A 16,587-nucleotide genomic window follows, 5' to 3' on the forward strand; every position below is an offset into this window, starting at 1 on the left:
CAGTCCCAGAGGAGGAAAGATCAGGGGAAGCCCAATACTAAGGTCCCTGGCAGACAGATGGCTCAGATTTGGCCAATTTAAATAAGAAATTTTATTGGTCCAAACCTTCTCTCCTGGAGCAACAGCAGGAGCTTTGGAAATCAGCCTTTGGGGACAGAAACAGAGGCACTAAGGTAGAGCAAACAGTGTGGCATGTTTGGTTCATTGTCCTGTGTGGGAGTATGGCAGGGGCAACTTGTAGACTCTTCCAAGGACCCAGACGTGGCCTTCTTGGGCAAAGGTCACTCTGGCTTGGGGTGAGGGCTCAGTGCCCCTTGACCTTGCCCTGGGATCCCTGGACCTCTCGGAAACTGAGCACCGTCAGGCCCACATTGATGGCGTAAGTAGTGATGCAAACGATGCAGAAATCATAGAGCACGAAGAACAGGATCCAGGCCAGGTACACAGAACCAGCTAGAGACACCAAGGAACTCAACCTCAGTAGAACAGATACCCAGCGGCCCTGCAGGCAGCCTGTAAAGCAGAAAAGGGGCAGATGTAGGCTCTGGAAACTAGCCACTACTAGAACATGCCATGACTCCATGGTGCCACCCAGAGAGCAGGGGCTACTGGGGACAGAGCCTCTAAAATGAGCAGCTCAGACAGGCCCCACCACGACCCTGGTTCTCCTACGTGTTCAACGATCCCTGGGACCAAAATAGTGAATTTTCCTGCTGAGCTCTATGTGAGATGAGAGACAGCAACCCTTGGGTTTCCCCCAGAAGGGAGTCTTTTCTAGAAAATCGGGTTCCTGGGAAGTCTCTAAGGGCCCTCTGGTTCTGACAGTAAAGACTCCTGTAAGTTCCCACCTTCTTGGTGCTCAGTGATGCGCAATTAGTTGGCCATCAGATGTCTGGGTCACCAAGACTGCAAGAGTTCCGGCTAGGCTGGCCAAGAGGGGAAGGGGGCTGTCACGAGAGGGTGAGGCCACTCACCTAACAACAACTGCAGTGTGTAGAAGATGCAACCAAATATGCTGTTGGATTGATTGAGGACGCTGTCTTTGCCCAGCACATGTTCCACCAGTCCGAAGCCACGGCCCCACCTGGTGGAAGTGAAGTGAAGTCGCTCAGTTGTGTCCAACTCTTTGCTCCCCCATGGACTATAGCCCACCAGCCTCCTCGGTCCAAGGGATTTTCCAGGTATGAATACTGGAGTGAGTTGCCATTTCCTTTTCCAGGGGATCTTCCCAACCCAGGGATGGAAACCGGGTCTCCCAGATTGTAGGCAGACGTTTTACCGTCTGAGCTACCAGGGAAGCCCACACTTGGTGGAGGGGAGGGCCTAAGTTAGGAGTGTCAACCCAGTGCCCTGAGCCCTATCCTGGGTTATTTCCAAGAAGCCGGCTGGGCTGTCCTTCCCCATCTCATCCTTCCCCCAACCCCTACATGAGTCCAAGGGTCAGTGACCTCCGAGCATAGCCTTTCTTTGGCCAAGGCAGGAGTCCATGTCACTGCCTGTCCTCCCCCATCCCCAGGTCAGGCCTGGCCATGGCTCTTCCATAGGCTCTTCTTTTCATCCTAGACTTTCAATAAATCCTAGGATGGTAAGGTGCGTATAACCCTTCATCTTATTTACCAGAGACTGGGAAACCAGGACAGAATCTCTCTGCCTTGGACCCTTAAATCTCCAGCGCCCCCGCCACCCTCTCCCCTCTTCTGTCTCAGGTCATCCCACAAACCCTGTATCCTCAAGCAAAACCAGACCTGGCCACCTTGTCGCCAGGCACGCCCATCCTTAAGACCATAATCAGTTCCTACACTCGACCCCATCTCCCTGTGTCCTGCCCGGTCACTGTTATACCTTGTCTTCAGGATTCACATGCATTCCCTCGAATAACCCCAGTCCCCAGAACTATCTGTCCCTTTAGCCCCACACTCCTGTCTCGGACACACTCGTTTCTCCAGGCAACGCTCCCTTGAGCAGCCTGGTCCCGCGCGTCCGCTCCCCGGGAACCCCAGCCCCCGACTGATCTGGCAGTCTGGCTGCCATGCACACCGGGACCCCATGCACCGCTCCCACGTGCAGCGGTCCCCCAAGCCCTCCACTCCCCGTGCACCTGGAGGAGAAGACGCGCGAACAGCTGATGGCGGTGCCCACGTCGCAGAGCGCGCGGTAATCCCGGTCCCGGGCGCGCGCCGCCTTCACGTGCAGCGCGTAGAGAGAGAGCACTAAGCCCGCGAGGCAGAGCGCGAGCCGCACCCACCCCGGACTCCGCCAGGTAGTGCCCATATCTTCGGGTCCTGCCCAAAGCCTCAGCCGGAAGCGAACCGGCCACGGGGCAGGGGCGGGGCCGGATTTGACCACGCCCGCTCCCGCCCCTCTGACTGAACGATTGGCCTACTGGTCTCGCCCCCCCTGATCTAATTGGTTGTTCCTATGATTTGGCATGCGTGCTGCCGCGGTAGGAAAACAGTTGAGGAATGCTGGGACTGGAAAACCAATTAAGGGACATGGGTATTTATGGATTGGACGGCCTGCCAGGCATGATGGGAATTGTAGTCCCGGGAGGCTGCAGTGCCTCGAGGATAATGGAATCTCCGGAGTTTTACAAGTTATATTAATCGGGCTAACAATATATAGCGTTTACTCTAGTCCAAGCCCTGTTTTAACTTTGGAGAATCCTGGAACTAGAGACCAGCGGATCAGGGAATCCAGGGCATACTGCGATCTGATCAAGAACCAAGCGTTTTCCCTAAAATTATCTGACAGCATAGCCTCCAATCCGCCTAGTTTGCCCAGCCATTCCCTCCTGCTGCACCAGCGCCTCTTGCTGGCCGATATCTACGTCTCTCTCCTACATTTCCAGCTCCATCAGCTTCATATCCTGGACAGTATCCTAACCTCTGTTCTATTGTGGCGCCACCTGGCGAAACCTGAGCCCAGGTCAACCCAACAGTCCCTCCATTCGAAGCCTTTGATGGGTTAGCTGACCTCTCCCTTTCACACACCAGTATTTATTAATGAGCCATCTCACCCAGGATAGGCTTTCCGGGTGGCGCAGTGATAAACAATCTGCCTGTCGATGCAGGAGGTGCAAGAGACGCGGATTCCATTCCTGGGTCGGGAAGATCCTCTGAAATAGGAAATGGCAGCCTGTTCCAGTATTCTTACCTGGGAAATTCCATGGATAGAGGAGCCTAGCGGGCTACAGGTCACAAAGAGTTGGACACGACTGAGCACACACACACACACCTCACCTATACCTCCCCTTCCTTCCATTTGCATTGGAACTTCCCCCCTCATTTTAGAAGCTGCAATAAATATCCCTTTACAATCAAGTTTTTTTTTTCTCCAGAATATTTTACACTCTGTCTTTATTTACTTCCTTACATTTTCCTTGCTGCCCAACACAACATAAACTAGCTCCTGCCTCCAATACTCCCCTGATAACTGGTATCACCAGGAAGCTAAATTCAACGAATATTTTTCAGTTCTTATCATGCTTGACTTCCCAACAGTATTAATCCTTCCTGAGAACCCTGTCTTCCTCTGGCTTTTGTTATATTTCACTCTTCTACATGGCCCTCCTCCCTCCCTGGCTGCTTCTTCTCAGGCCCACTTCTCTTCTTCCAGACACTGTGGTCAGTGGAATAATGGCTCTTAAAGATGTGTGTGTGTGTGTTGTGTGTGTATTAGTTGCTCAATCGTGTCTGACTCTATGTGACCCCATGGGCTGTAGCTCTCCAGGCTCTTCTGTCCATGGAATTCTCCAGGCAAGAATACTGGAATGGGTTGCCATTCCCTTCTCCAGGCTCCCAAAGATGTCAGTGCCAAATTCCTGGGACCTGTGGACATGTTAGTTTGCATGACAAATGGGAATTAAGGTTGCAGATGGAATGAAGGCTACTAATCTGCTGATTTTAAAACAGATTACCCTATGGGTCCAATGTCATCACAAGGGTCCTTAAAAGTGAGAGCAGCAGAAGAGTCAGAAGGAGGTGTGACTACGGAAGAAAAGCAAAACGAGATGCAATGTTGCTGGCTTTGAACATGGAGGAAAAGGGTCATGAGCTAGGGAATGTGGGTGGTCTCTAGCAGCAGGAAAAGTTGAAGAAATGGATTCTCCTCTAGAGCCTGCAGAGAGGAAGTTTTTTGTTTTGTTTTTTGGCTTCACAACATGACTTGCAGGATCCTAGTTCCCCAACCAGGGACCAAACCCGGCTCTCGAAGTGGAAGTGCAGAGTCCTAACAACTGGCAAAGTCCTAATCACTGGATCTCCAGGGACTTCCCCAGAAAGGAACTACTGCCATCCTGATTTTAGCTCAGTGAGACCCATGCCAGACTTCTGAACTCCAGGACTGTAAGATAATAAGTTCATGTAGTTTTAAGCTACTAAGTTTGTGGTAATTTGTTACAGCAGCAATAGGTATCTAGTAAGAGCACTATGACTTCGGCCAGTTTCTCAGCTCTTTCCACGGTTTTCTGGCATGTTCCTATTATTCATGGCTGACTTCTTCCCAAATGAGTGATCTTAGAGGGAGTAAGGTGGAAACCACAGTATCTTTATGACTCAGCCTTGAAAGTCACATGTTGTCATTTATCTTACTGGGTCAGGTCAGCCCTGTCCAATGTGGGAAGAGACTCCAGAGGGATATAAATACAGGGAGGCGGGACTCATTGAGGGCTTACTGCTGTTCAACAAATTACCACAAAAATAATGACTGAAGAGAAACAACCTTTTCATTTTCTCTCAGTTTTTAGGGGTTAGGAGTTTGATATGAGAATTTTGCCTGGGCAGTACTGGCTCACATAATGGCAGTCAGATGATGACTAATCTTGGAGCAATGGGAGGCTGATAACTTGGCTTCTATCGCTCTTCTTTGTTTTTGGTTGTGCTGGGTCTTTGTTGCTGCGAGTGGGCTTTTCTCTAGTTGCGGCGAATGGAGGCTACTCTCCAGTCGCAGTGTCAGGGGTTCTCATTATGGTGGCTTCTCTCATTGCCTGGGCTCTAGGCTCACAGGCTTCAGTAACTGTGATGCAAGGGCTCTAGAGAACAGGCTCAGTAGTTGTGGTGCACGGGCTTAGCTGCTCTGTGCCATGTGGGATCAATCTTCCCCGTGTCTCCTGCACTGGCAGGGGGATTCTTTAGCACTGAGCTACCGAAGAATTATGCCCCCTCCCCTTCGTGTAGCCTTCAGGGACTCTCCGTGAATCCATGTAGCCACTCCTCCATAGGGGCTAATTTGGGCTTCCTCACAGCATGGCAGACTCCAGGCCACAGCAACCAGTTTCCAAAACTGTCCTCCATGATTTCCACCTCCTGGTATATATAACATTGTGTAATTTCTTCCCACCCTAAATAGGGCTGACCTGGCCCAATGGGATAATGCAGACATGATGGTTTAGGAGTCTGGAGGCTGTCATTATGATAGTGTGGCTTCCATCTTGCTCCCTCTTAGATCACTGACTCTGGGTGAAGTCAGCTGCCATGTTATGAAGACATCCAAGCAGCCTGAGGGAGGGGTCCACTTCGTGAGAAAATTAGACTTCCTATTAACATCCAGCACTAACTTGCCAGGCATGTGAGAGCGCCACCCTGGAAGTGGATTCTCCAGCATTAGCCAAGACTTCACATGACTGTAGTTTCAGGCAACATCTTTTTTTTTTTTTTTTTAATGGCCATACCATGCAGCTTTTGGGGTCTTAGTACTCTGACCAGGGATTGAAACTAAGTCCTTGCCAGTGAAAGCACGATGTCCTAACCACTGGACCACTGGGCAACATCTTGACCACAACTGCGTAAGCAACCCTGAACCGGAAACACCTAGCTCAGCTGCTCCTAGATTCCTAACCCAAAGAAACTGTGTGAGATAATAAATATTTATTGTTTTGAACTGTTGTATTGTGAGGATAATTTGTCACACAACAACAGATAATTAATACAGGGCAATCAGGGACTCCTGTGGTAGTCCAATGGTTAGGACCCTGTGCTTCCAATGCAGGGGGCATGGGTTTGATCCCTGGTTGGGGAACTAGGGTCCTATATGGCCAAAATAATAACTGCAAAAAAATAAATAATTAAAAAATACAGGGCAATCAGATTGTTTATGTGACGACTCAGGTCTCCAGTAAAAGTTCTCCAGGGAACCAAATAGAAGCTGTATCATCTTTTATGATCTAGCTTCATAGATCATTTAGTATCCCTTCCACTGTAATCACAAATCTGCTTAGAACCAATGGGAAGGAAATCAGAACTTCACCTCTTGATAGGAGAAGGGTCAAAATCATAAACTAAGAAGTTCAGGGACTTTCTTGGTGATGCAGTAGATGGGAATCCACCTGCCAATGCCAGGGACACAGGTTTGCCCCCTGGTCTGGGAAGATTCTACATACCGTGGAGCAACTAAGCTCAGGTGCCACAACTACTGAGCCTGAGCTCTAGAACCCACGTGCTGCAACTACTGAAGCCCACACACCCTAGAGCCCATACTCTGCAACAAAAGAAACCACAGCAATGAGAAGCCAGAACACCAAAACAAAGAATAGCCCCTGCTCACCTCAACTAGAGAAAGCCCGTGCACAGCAGTGAAGACCCAGTACAGCCACAAATAAATACATAGTTAATTTTTTTTAAAAGAGAAGTTCATGTGGGTGTGTGGGGTGCAGCATCTTTGGGAAATACAAACTGCCACATGAGGCAGCTTTTTTTCAACCCACGTCTTCTTTTACTCCATACAGATTACAGTTTCTGAGCTCTGAGCCCCGATCTTGCTCCTGGGCTCCAAACCCCATAGTAGAAACACTTCTAGGACCTCACCATCTGGATATTCTCACAGCTCAATCCGATGAGATGCAACACACTCAAAACTGAGCTCCTATGTTACTCAGCTATAAAAAGAAATGATATTGTGTCATTTGTGGAGACATGGATGGATCTAGAGACTGTCTTACAGAGTGAAGTAAGTCAGAAAGAGTAAAAATATCATTTATTAACGCATATGTGTGGAAACTAGAAAATGGTATGCTGCTGCTGCTAAGTTGCTTCAGTCGTGTCCGACTCTGTGCGACCCCATAGACAGCAGCCCACTAGGCTCCCCCATCCCTGGGATTCTCTAGGCAAGAATACTGGAGTGGGTTGCCATTTCCTTCTCCGATGCATGAAAGTGAAAAGTGAAAGTGAAGTTGCTCAGTCGTGTCTGACTCGTAGCGACCCCATGGACTGCAGGCTACCAGGCTCCTCTGTCCATGGGATTTTCCAGGCAAGAGTACTGGAGTGGGGTGCCATTGCCTTCTCCAAGAAAATGGTATAGATGATCTTATTTGCAAAACAGATATAGTGGTTTACAGTTTAAGGCTCTGTCTTCCAAGGTAGGGGACCCAGGTTGATCCCTAGTCAGGGAACTAAGATTCCACATGCCGTGGAGCAACTAAGCCCTAATTCCTCAACTAGAGAGCCCGAACCCTGCAACAGAAGTCAGTGTAACAGAAAGCCCATGTGCCATCATGGAGACTTAGCACAGCTCAAAACACTCCAACAACCCTCCCCCACACAAACACAGAAATAGAGACATAGATATAGAGAATAAACACATGAACATCAAGAGGGGAAAGAGGGTGTGGTGGGATGAACTGGGACTTGGGGATTGACTATATACAGTACTGATGAAAAAGTGAAAGTTAGTTGTGACCCCATGGACTGTAGCCTGCCCAGCTCCTCTGTCCATGGAATTCTCCAGGCAAGAATACTGGAGTGGGTTGCCATTTCCTTCTCCAGGGGCTCTTCCTGATCCAGAGATCGAACCCAGGTCTCCTGCAGTGCAGATATGTTCTTTACCAACTGAGCCACAAGGGAAGCCCCACACTACTGATACTGTGTATAAAAATAGAGTCCCAGGTGGCTCAGTGGTAAAGAATCCCCCTCAGTGCAGGAGACATGGGAGACCTGAGTTTGACCCCTGGGTTGGGAAGATCCACTGGAGGAGGAAATGGCAACCCAGTCTAGTATTCTTGCCTGGGAAATCCCATGGACAGATGACTGATGGGCTGCAGTCCATGGGGTCACAAAGAGTTGGACACAACTGAGCACTCACACACATAACATAGATAATTAATGAGAACCTACTGTATAGCTCAGGGAATTCTATTCAGTGCTCTATGGTGACCTAAATGGGAAGGAAATGCCCCAAAGAGGAGATGTATGTATACCTATAGCTGATTTACTTTGCTGTATAGTAGAAACTGGAGAAGGCAATGGCACCCCACTTCAGTACTCTTGCCTGGAAAATCCCATGGACGGGGGAGCCTGGTAGGCTGCGGACACGACTGAGCAACTTCACTTTGACTTTTCACTTTCATGCATTGGAGAAGGAAATGGCAACCCACTTCAGTATTCTTGCCTAGAGAATCCCAGGGATGGGGGAGCCTGGTGGGCTGCCGTCTATGGGGTCACACAGAGTCGGACACGACTGAATCAACTTAGCAGCAGCAGCAGCATAGTAGAAACTAACAACGTTGTAAAGCAATTATACTCCAATAAAAATTAACTTTCAAAGATAAATAAAATCTGAAAGGTTTACAAAGAGCAAACTGAGCTCTTTACCTTCTCCAAATCTGGCTCTTCTCTGGGGTTTCCCATTTTAACCTTGGCCTCCCTCAGTCCACCCAAACCACTCCTCCTGGAGGTCTCTCTCACTCCTGGTAATTTATGCAGACCACTACCTTGACCCAAACCATCATCAGCTCCTACCTAGATAAATGTAGTAGCCTCCTCTCTGGTCTCTCAGATATATTTGTCCCTCACCCCAACATACATTCTCCATGCAACAATCAAAGTGATCCTTTAAAAATAAAAATAAAAAATAAAATAAAGATGTAGCTTTGTCACTTTGCCTTTCAACAGCTCAGAGAGCCCAGTGTTTCTTTCATTGATTTAACAAATGTTTATTGAGCACCTGTTACATGCCAGAGACTGTGTTAGGGCCACAAGATAAATCAGTATAGCAGGCAAATATTCATACATTGGTCTTACATTTTAGGGGAAAAAATGAGTAATTAATATAAGAAATTCATATAATATGTTGTTGGTGATAAATGCTATGGATGAAATAGAGAGTAGAGCAGAAGAAATTCCCAGGCAGTCCAGTGGTTAGAACTCAGCATTTTTCACTGAAGGGAGTCATGGTTCAGTCCCTGGTCCCAGAACTAAGAGCCCCAAAGCCTTGAAGTCCAGCCAAATAAATAAATAACTGAATAAAGCAGTGTGAGGGGAATGGCTGCTAATGCTACTAAGTTGCTCAGTCATGTCCGACCCTGTGGGACCTTATAGACTGTAGTCCGCCAGGCTCCTCGGTCCATGGGATTTTCCAGGCAAGAATACTGGAGTGGGTTGTCACTTCCTTCTCTACGGGATCTCCCCGACCCAGGGATCAAACCCACATCTCTTAGGTCTCCTCCATTGGCAGGCAGGCTCTTTACCACTAGCCCTACCCGGGAAGCCATACTAACCAGAGGGGAATGGGGGCGATTGCAATTTTAAATCGGATTATCAAGTTGGGCTTCGTCCAACTTACATTCGGGCAAAAGCTTAGAGGTGAGGGAGTAAGCTATGTAGAGGGGAAGGGTGTTCTAAACAGAGGAAACAGCTCCTGAGAGGTGGAATGTGCCTAAGTATGTTTAGGGGAAAATAGGTGGGCCAGTGTAATGGGAGGTAAGGACAGAGAGGAGGGAGGGGACAAGTTATTTAATCTCGTTTTAAAAAATTTATTTGGCTGCACCGGGTCTTAGCTGGGGCACGGTGGAATCTTCCTCGCTGGCATGCGGGATCTCTTTCCCTGACCAGGGATTGAACCTGGGCCCCATGCACCTGGAGCAAGTAGTCTTAACCACTGACCATCAGGGAAATCTCCCATATACTCTTTCTGGGGCTCTATCCCGTCCTGTGAAAAATGAGGATATTAATAGTACCTACCTCAGAGGTACTGTTATGAAGATGAAACGAACACGTCAATCTCTTAAACAAGAGCCTGACTGGCGGGGCACTCGCGGTGGTGCATGTCCAACCTCCACCGCCGGAAGGCAGCAGCGAGTCTCGGCAGGGCTCTGGGCCAGCGTGCAGGGTCAAACGAGGTGAGGCTCTTCCCGGATGTCTGCAGACTCTGTGACAGCAGCCGTCTCCCGCATTCCCGGCCTCGCCGCGGCCAGGAGAGCACAGAGTTCTGGCACACTGCAAGCACTTCTTTGCCTCTATGGGCACGCTGGCCTCCCACCGGAAGCATCCTCCCCTCTGCCTTCTTCCGCTGGCTCAAGCCCTGCCTGCCTCCAGCGTCCTCCGGCTTCACTCCAGGATAGAGCCAGGATGCGGGAAAAGAGAGTGGGAATGGTATGGGGATGAAGGGCGAAGAAGAAATCCAGAGACTCAGGGAGCCCCTTCCTCATGATCTGTGCAGACTTTCCAGCCAATTCCTCAGGCAGGCTAGCTGGTGGTAAAGGGTCCAGCTTTCACTTCGGAGGGCCCAGATTTAATCCCTGGTTCCGGAACCAAGATTCCGCAAGGGGTAGATCGTAGCCGAAAAAGGAAAAAAAAAAAAAAAAGATAGCTTCAAAGACATCTGCTTACTTGCTTCTTTAAATTTTTAAAATATTTAGAATCCAGTCAGTTCAAGTACACACAAACACAATGAAAAGTCTTTCTCCCATCATCTCCTGCTTGGAAAAAAAATTGTCCTTTCAGTAGTCTCTGCATTTGGTCTCACATCCTAATCACTGTAGCCAAAGGGTTCTAAGACGCAGATCTATTCCGTTAAAATCCCTCAATAACTTCTTACTACCTCAGGACAAATACAGGTCTGGTCACCTCATTCAGCCCCTCTCCTCTGACTCCACAAGGCTCCAGGCTCTTCTCTGTCATGATACGCCCTTCCCATTCCAGCTCCCAGGAGTTGCTGAGTCCTACTCACACTGCACGTGTATCAATTGTCTACCTTCCTTTACAGGGTCGGGAAGGGTCTATTAACTCAAGACCAAATCTCTTCTAGCACAGAAATGTCACCTAATCAGTGTTTGTTGCTGATATTAATTAGTAATAATATTAATAACAATAGCTAATATAGTGTTAATTCCATGCCCAGCACTATTCTAGGCACTTTACGTGTATAAATTCATGTAACCACACAACCCCAAGGTTGATACAACCTCATTTTACGAAGACGGGAATTTAAGGATTGAGTAGTTTAAGTAAGTTGCCCCAGATAGTGAGTGACCGAGCTGGGTTTTGAACCAGGCACTTTGGTTTTCCACAAATGAGTCAAGACCTTGAGGAGGAGCAGACCTCAGAGAGGGAATCCAGATAGCGTTTGGTCTGTGCACGTTGCATCTCAGGGTATTCTCGCCCTGTTCCATTTCTTTCCCGAGGGCCCGCTTTCCAGAGAGACCAGGTAACTCTGGAGTTATTTGGGTGGTCTAGGAGCAGGGACATAACCTCTTTGGGCTGGGCGCGAGGGTGCGAGTCCTCTGCTCCAAACTACAACTCCCAGGAGGCACCGGGCGCCCATAGCCCACGCGACGTCACGGCGGCAGAGGGCGCAGGCGGCTAGGCTCGCCCGGCCCGGTCGACTGTTGGGCTGTTCCGCTCGGACCCCGGCCCTGGCTTTGGCCCAGCGGTAAGGGGAGCGACCTGCGCAGACCATGCCCGCTAAGGCTTCGCATCACTCGACCGCAGCCTCCGCCTTTGCGCTGGATCGTTGGAGAGCGCGTGGAGGGCGGGGGTGGGGGGACCAGCATCTACCATATGGGGGAGATCTGGGCCGAACCAAGTGACCCTGCGGAGGGAGGGAGCTAGACGGGGACTCCCGAGCCGCTGCTTCCACGCAGCCGACCCTCGGTGCACAATTCTTTGTGCCACACGTGTGCAGGCCAGACCCCAGCCGGTCTGAAGGCGACGGATTAGGGGTCAGCCCCGCCCCCTGAACGAGGGTGCAGCGGATCCGAGAGATCTGCGGCAAGGTTTTCGGGCTGGCCTGGTCTAAGGATCCCCTCCCCTCCAAGCTACCAGATAGAGCCTTAGAGAATAGTAACTCCAGAAAGCAAGGTGATCCAGGCTCCCCCTGTGTGTGGGGGGGGGGGGGGCGGGGGGGAGGTGGTTGAAGGGGTTGGGCAGAGATGGTCGAATCTGATTATACCTGTGCTCACGTAGAGAGACGGCCCCTCTGGATTCAGATCCATACAACTCCCCCTTTCCCCGCCTTGGCAGATGGGAGCTGCTCCCCGGAGGCTGAGCTGGTCAGCATCCTCAACTGGCGCTCACCCCTGAAGTCCGAGAAGTGCCCCTGCCCACCCACACCCTTCTTGCCCAGGTTTGGGGTCGCCTCCATCTATCGGGTCCTCAGCCCTATTGGCCACCCAGTCCAGTTCAAAGGAACAGAACGATGATACTGGCTTCCGTGCTGGGGAGCGGACCCCGGAGTGGGCCACCCCTCCGGCCTCTCTTGGGGCCCGCACTCTCGCTCCGGGCCCGCTCCACATCAGCCACTGATACCCACCACGTGGAGATGGCACGGGAGCGCTCTAAGACCGTCACCTCCTTTTACAACCAGTCAGCCATCGACGTGGCAGCGGAGAAGGTGTGCAGCTAGGGCGGTGAGGCCTGGGTCTGGAGCTGGAGTGGGGGTCCAGGGAAGGGGTGAAGCTAATATGGCCGGGGGCAGGGTGTGGGAGATACTATGCTCAAAGGCCGTCTGCCCCTCCAGCCCTCGGTCCGTCTCACTCCAACCATGATGCTCTATTCAGGCCGCTCTCAGGATGGCAGTCACCTTCTGGTAAGATTCTTGCCTCTTGTTTTGCTCTTGGGCCCTGGAGCTCTGACCCAGCCCCCCAGCCCCTGGCCTTAACTTCCCTCTTCTCTTTCTTCTAGAAAAGTGCCCGCTACTTGCAGCAGGAGTTACCAGTGAGGATCGCTCACCGCATCAAGGGCTTCCGCAGCCTTCCTTTCATCATTGGCTGCAACCCCACCATACTGCACGTGGTAAGGTGGCCTCAAGGGGGCGTAGGAGAGGACTTTAAATCATTGTGCCCACCACCCATGGGGCAGATGGGGAGAGGGAACCAGAGTGGTAGAGACCTACTTGCCTAAAGGTTTCTGAGTCCTAGAGGACTCGGCCCCAAGCTTTCATGGAGACTTGAAAGACCATGATGGGGTCGGAACCCAATGAACTGGGGTGGATGGCAGTCCCCATAGGTGGTCATGGCTGACTGTTCTCTACCTGTGCCCAGAGCATCCTTGTGAATTCCCACACCTCTTCCTTGCAGCACGAGCTGTACATCCGTGCCTTCCAGAAGCTGACAGACTTCCCTCCGGTGAGGGCTGGGCCAGGGCAGGGTGAGGGGCTGAGAGGTTAGGGCTGGACCATCCACGCTCACGACTCTGTGGCTTGCAGATCAAGGACCAGGCGGATGAGGCCCGATACTGCCAACTGGTGCGACAGCTGTTGGATGACCACAAGGATGTGGTGACCCTCTTAGCGGAAGGCCTGCGTGAGAGCCGGAAGCACATAGAGGTCAGGGCAGCGCAATGGGGGCCCAGACCTGGTGGGGGGCCTGGGAAAGGCACCGGGTTTCTGAGGCTTGCTCTTTATAGGATGAGAAGCTCGTCCGCTACTTCTTAGACAAGACGTTGACTTCAAGGCTTGGGATCCGTATGCTGGCCACCCACCATCTGGCGCTACACGAGGACAAGGTGGGGCGCCGGGACCTGAGGATGTCAAGTGGACCAGAGGGAGCTGAGCCAGGAGCCCCCTTGAACTGGGGACCTGGCCCGCAGGCCTGGGGAGAGCCCTGGGGCTGCTTCCATAGTCTAAAGTTTACAAGCTTTTGTTGCCCAAGATGTGGGTAGAGGTGATCTCTGGTCCTGACCTTCTTTCTCCTACCAGCCCGACTTTGTTGGCATCATCTGCACTCGCCTGTCACCGAAGAAGATTATTGAAAAGTGGGTGGACTTTGCCAGGTGAGGCTAGAACGGTTAAGGAAGTGGACATCATCCAGCAGGGAAGCTCTGGGTCTGAGCACTTGCCCAGGATGTGGTCCAGGGCAGGACTTTTCAACTGTGGTACTGTTTATGTTTTGGGCCAGATTATTCTTTTCTGTAAGGGGCTGGCCTGTGCTTGTTAGGATGTTCAGAAGGATTCCCTGCCTTCTACTCACTTGATGCCAGTAATACTCCCCAGTTGTGGCAAACAAAAATGTTGCTAGGGATTGCAAAGTGTCCTTGGGAGGGTGGGGACAGAATCAGCTCCAGTTGAGACCCACTGGTTGGAGTCTGAACCCTTGCTCCTATCCACAGACGCCTGTGTGAGCACAAGTATGGCAATGCACCCCGAGTCCGTATCAACGGACACGTGGCTGCCCGTTTCCCCTTCATCCCAATGCCACTGGACTACATCCTACCTGAGCTGCTCAAGAACGCCATGAGGTGGGCTGCTGGATGTATTGGAAGGGGGCAGATGGGAACTGAGGTGAGGCGGGGGCACCACCACCTACTGGTATTTGGCCCCTTGCACAGAGCCACAATGGAAAGTCACCTTGACACTCCCTACAATGTCCCAGATGTCGTCATCACCATCGCCAACAATGATATCGATCTCGTCATCAGGTTTGCCTTGGGTGCGAGTTGGGTGGTATGGATGCGGGTTTCTGGGCACTGTTCCTGATCTGCTGAATGACCTCAAGCTTAGTGAGACTTGGTGTTTCAGGACAGTCTCTGGTCCTGAGATTGCCATGAGCTGGACATGAGTGGATCTGGAGCCACCTGCAGGCCCCAGGGGCTTGTCTTTGTCAGAAACTGTGGGGCCCAGAGCAGGGAAAGTTAGAAATATGGTGCTGGGTGGAGAATAAATGTCAAGTCCTGCGAGAAGGTTTAAGCAGTCAGTGGCAGAAGTGAGGGTGGAGAAAAGTAGCTTACAAAAAGCAAGGCCCAAGAGTCCAGGTGACCACATTCCATGTTTGCGTGGGTGGAAGGGACAGGAAGGCCGACTTAGCACTCATTGCTTGGGAGATAGTGAACCCCCACCAAAGCTGAGCCAAACCCCCGTTACCATCATCCTCCCAGGATTTCAGACCGGGGCGGGGGAATTGCTCACAAAGACCTGGATCGGGTGATGGACTACCACTTCACTACAGCTGAGGCCAGCACCCAGGACCCGAGGATCAGCCCCCTCTTCGGCCACCTGGACACGCAAAGTGGTGGCCAGTCTGGACCCATGCACGGGTGAGGCCCCATCCGGCCAGAACGGAGGGGTGGGGGGAGCCCAGGAGACTCAAGCCTCTGAAGCCCGTGTCCTGTCCCCCTGCCCACCCCCAGCTTTGGCTTCGGGCTGCCCACTTCACGGGCCTACGCAGAGTACCTCGGTGGTTCCCTTCGGCTGCAGTCACTGCAGGGCATTGGCACAGATGTCTACCTGCGGCTCCGTCACATCGATGGCCGGGAAGAAAGCTTCCGCATCTGACCTCGCAGCCCTAGGCCAGTTGGCCTGCCCAGGCTGGGCTACACTCCCTGCCAGGACCTCCCGGACCTTGCAGGGTACCACCCTGCTCCACACTGCTGCATCTCGGGTCTTAGGGCCCCAAACAGGTGGACTTACATGGAGCCAGGCACCGGCCCTCTTTCATAGGGTCCACTGCTTCCCTGCCTCCAGGCCTTAGAGGGGAGGAAGTGGGGACCCTTGAGGTCTCCCGCACCAGCTCCGTCATTCTCGTTCCTGGGGAACCCCACTTTGACCTGCTGTTTGTTATTAAAGTTCACATTTTGAATGCCCTCTCAGGCCCCGTGTGTGGGGAGGGCAGATGAACCTTTGTTTCTGCCCTCTTTCAGGTCCCCTGGACCCTGGGTTTAACTAGTTCATGTCCTGGTCTTGTAACCATCCTCATTGCCTGGCAGACCAGGAACGGAATTGGCCCTGGGTCTCCTGCACAGTAAATTTAACTGGAGTGGAGATGAGTTGGGCAGTTTGTGCAGACCTCTCATTCATTTCCCAAATGTTTCTGCCTCCCAGACAATATGGAAGGCCCAGGTTGGCCCAGCTTCAGGCCTCAGTTCCGATTCTTCCCAGCAGTCACAGGTTATAGAGGTGAAGGTGACCCGACTGGGCACTCTTCTGAGCCACCTGATTCCTAAACCTGAGTAAGGAAGGTTAAAAATACTGTCTGCCAGCCATGCCTGCTATTGCCAAGTAAAAGAACACACAGGATTGTGCCCTGGCAGGCCCCAGAGGACAGTGGGGCCCGGGTAGGGGGGGCAAAGGGCTCCAGGGAGCAGGTGGTGGTGACCCCCCTCCCACCCATCTTGCCAGGAAGGAAGAAGGCCTAAAGCCTGCTTGGTGGGATTTGTGATGGAAGTGGGGGACTGAGAGGAGACAGAAATTGTATCTGGTGGTGGGAAACCCTAGTGATTTGCCAGGCTGAAAATCTTGCTGCTGCAGTGCTGGGAGGAGGAGGACGGGGAGGCTGGAGAGGCAGATGGGAGTCAGGGTGAAAGACCTTGAAATTATAGCCCAAGAAGTGTGAGTTATATCCTGGAGGTAGCAGGGATCCATGGAAGGGTCTGAAGCTAGGAAGGG

General features: G+C 51.6%; 2 protein-coding genes across 5 annotated transcripts; one reads left to right on the top strand and one right to left on the bottom strand.

Moving 5' to 3' along the window:
- VKORC1 (vitamin K epoxide reductase complex subunit 1) lies at positions 63 to 2,343 on the bottom strand. 2 transcript variants are annotated; one of them, XM_018040031.1, is made up of 3 exons: positions 2,099 to 2,332; positions 975 to 1,084; positions 63 to 513 (listed from the first exon to the last, which is right to left on the bottom strand). In XM_018040031.1, exons 1-3 carry the CDS (start codon positions 2,269 to 2,271, stop codon positions 305 to 307), a joined length of 492 nt encoding a protein of 163 aa, XP_017895520.1. In that variant the 5' UTR covers positions 2,272 to 2,332; the 3' UTR covers positions 63 to 304. The 2 variants fall into 2 exon arrangements, with proteins under 2 accessions (XP_017895520.1, XP_017895521.1); XM_018040032.1 differs by lacking the exon at positions 975 to 1,084 and having other exon boundaries at positions 408 to 513; positions 2,099 to 2,343.
- On the top strand, positions 11,547 to 15,819 carry BCKDK (branched chain ketoacid dehydrogenase kinase). Of its 3 annotated transcripts, none has more exons than XM_018040981.1 (12): positions 11,547 to 11,640; positions 12,231 to 12,600; positions 12,727 to 12,795; positions 12,891 to 13,001; positions 13,250 to 13,333; positions 13,414 to 13,533; positions 13,614 to 13,712; positions 13,906 to 13,979; positions 14,316 to 14,444; positions 14,535 to 14,624; positions 15,081 to 15,239; positions 15,333 to 15,819. In XM_018040981.1, the coding sequence occupies exons 2-12, from the start codon at positions 12,406 to 12,408 to the stop codon at positions 15,475 to 15,477; spliced, it is 1,275 nt and encodes a 424-aa protein (XP_017896470.1). In that variant the 5' UTR covers positions 11,547 to 11,640; positions 12,231 to 12,405; the 3' UTR covers positions 15,478 to 15,819. The 3 variants fall into 3 exon arrangements, with proteins under 3 accessions (XP_017896470.1, XP_013830227.1, XP_017896471.1); XM_013974773.2 differs by having other exon boundaries at positions 13,286 to 13,333; XM_018040982.1 differs by lacking the exon at positions 15,333 to 15,819 and having other exon boundaries at positions 15,081 to 15,243.

The sequence above is a fragment of the Capra hircus genome, chromosome 25 (genome assembly GCF_001704415.2).
Source record: "Capra hircus breed San Clemente chromosome 25, ASM170441v1, whole genome shotgun sequence".
NCBI lineage: Eukaryota > Metazoa > Chordata > Mammalia > Artiodactyla > Bovidae > Capra > Capra hircus.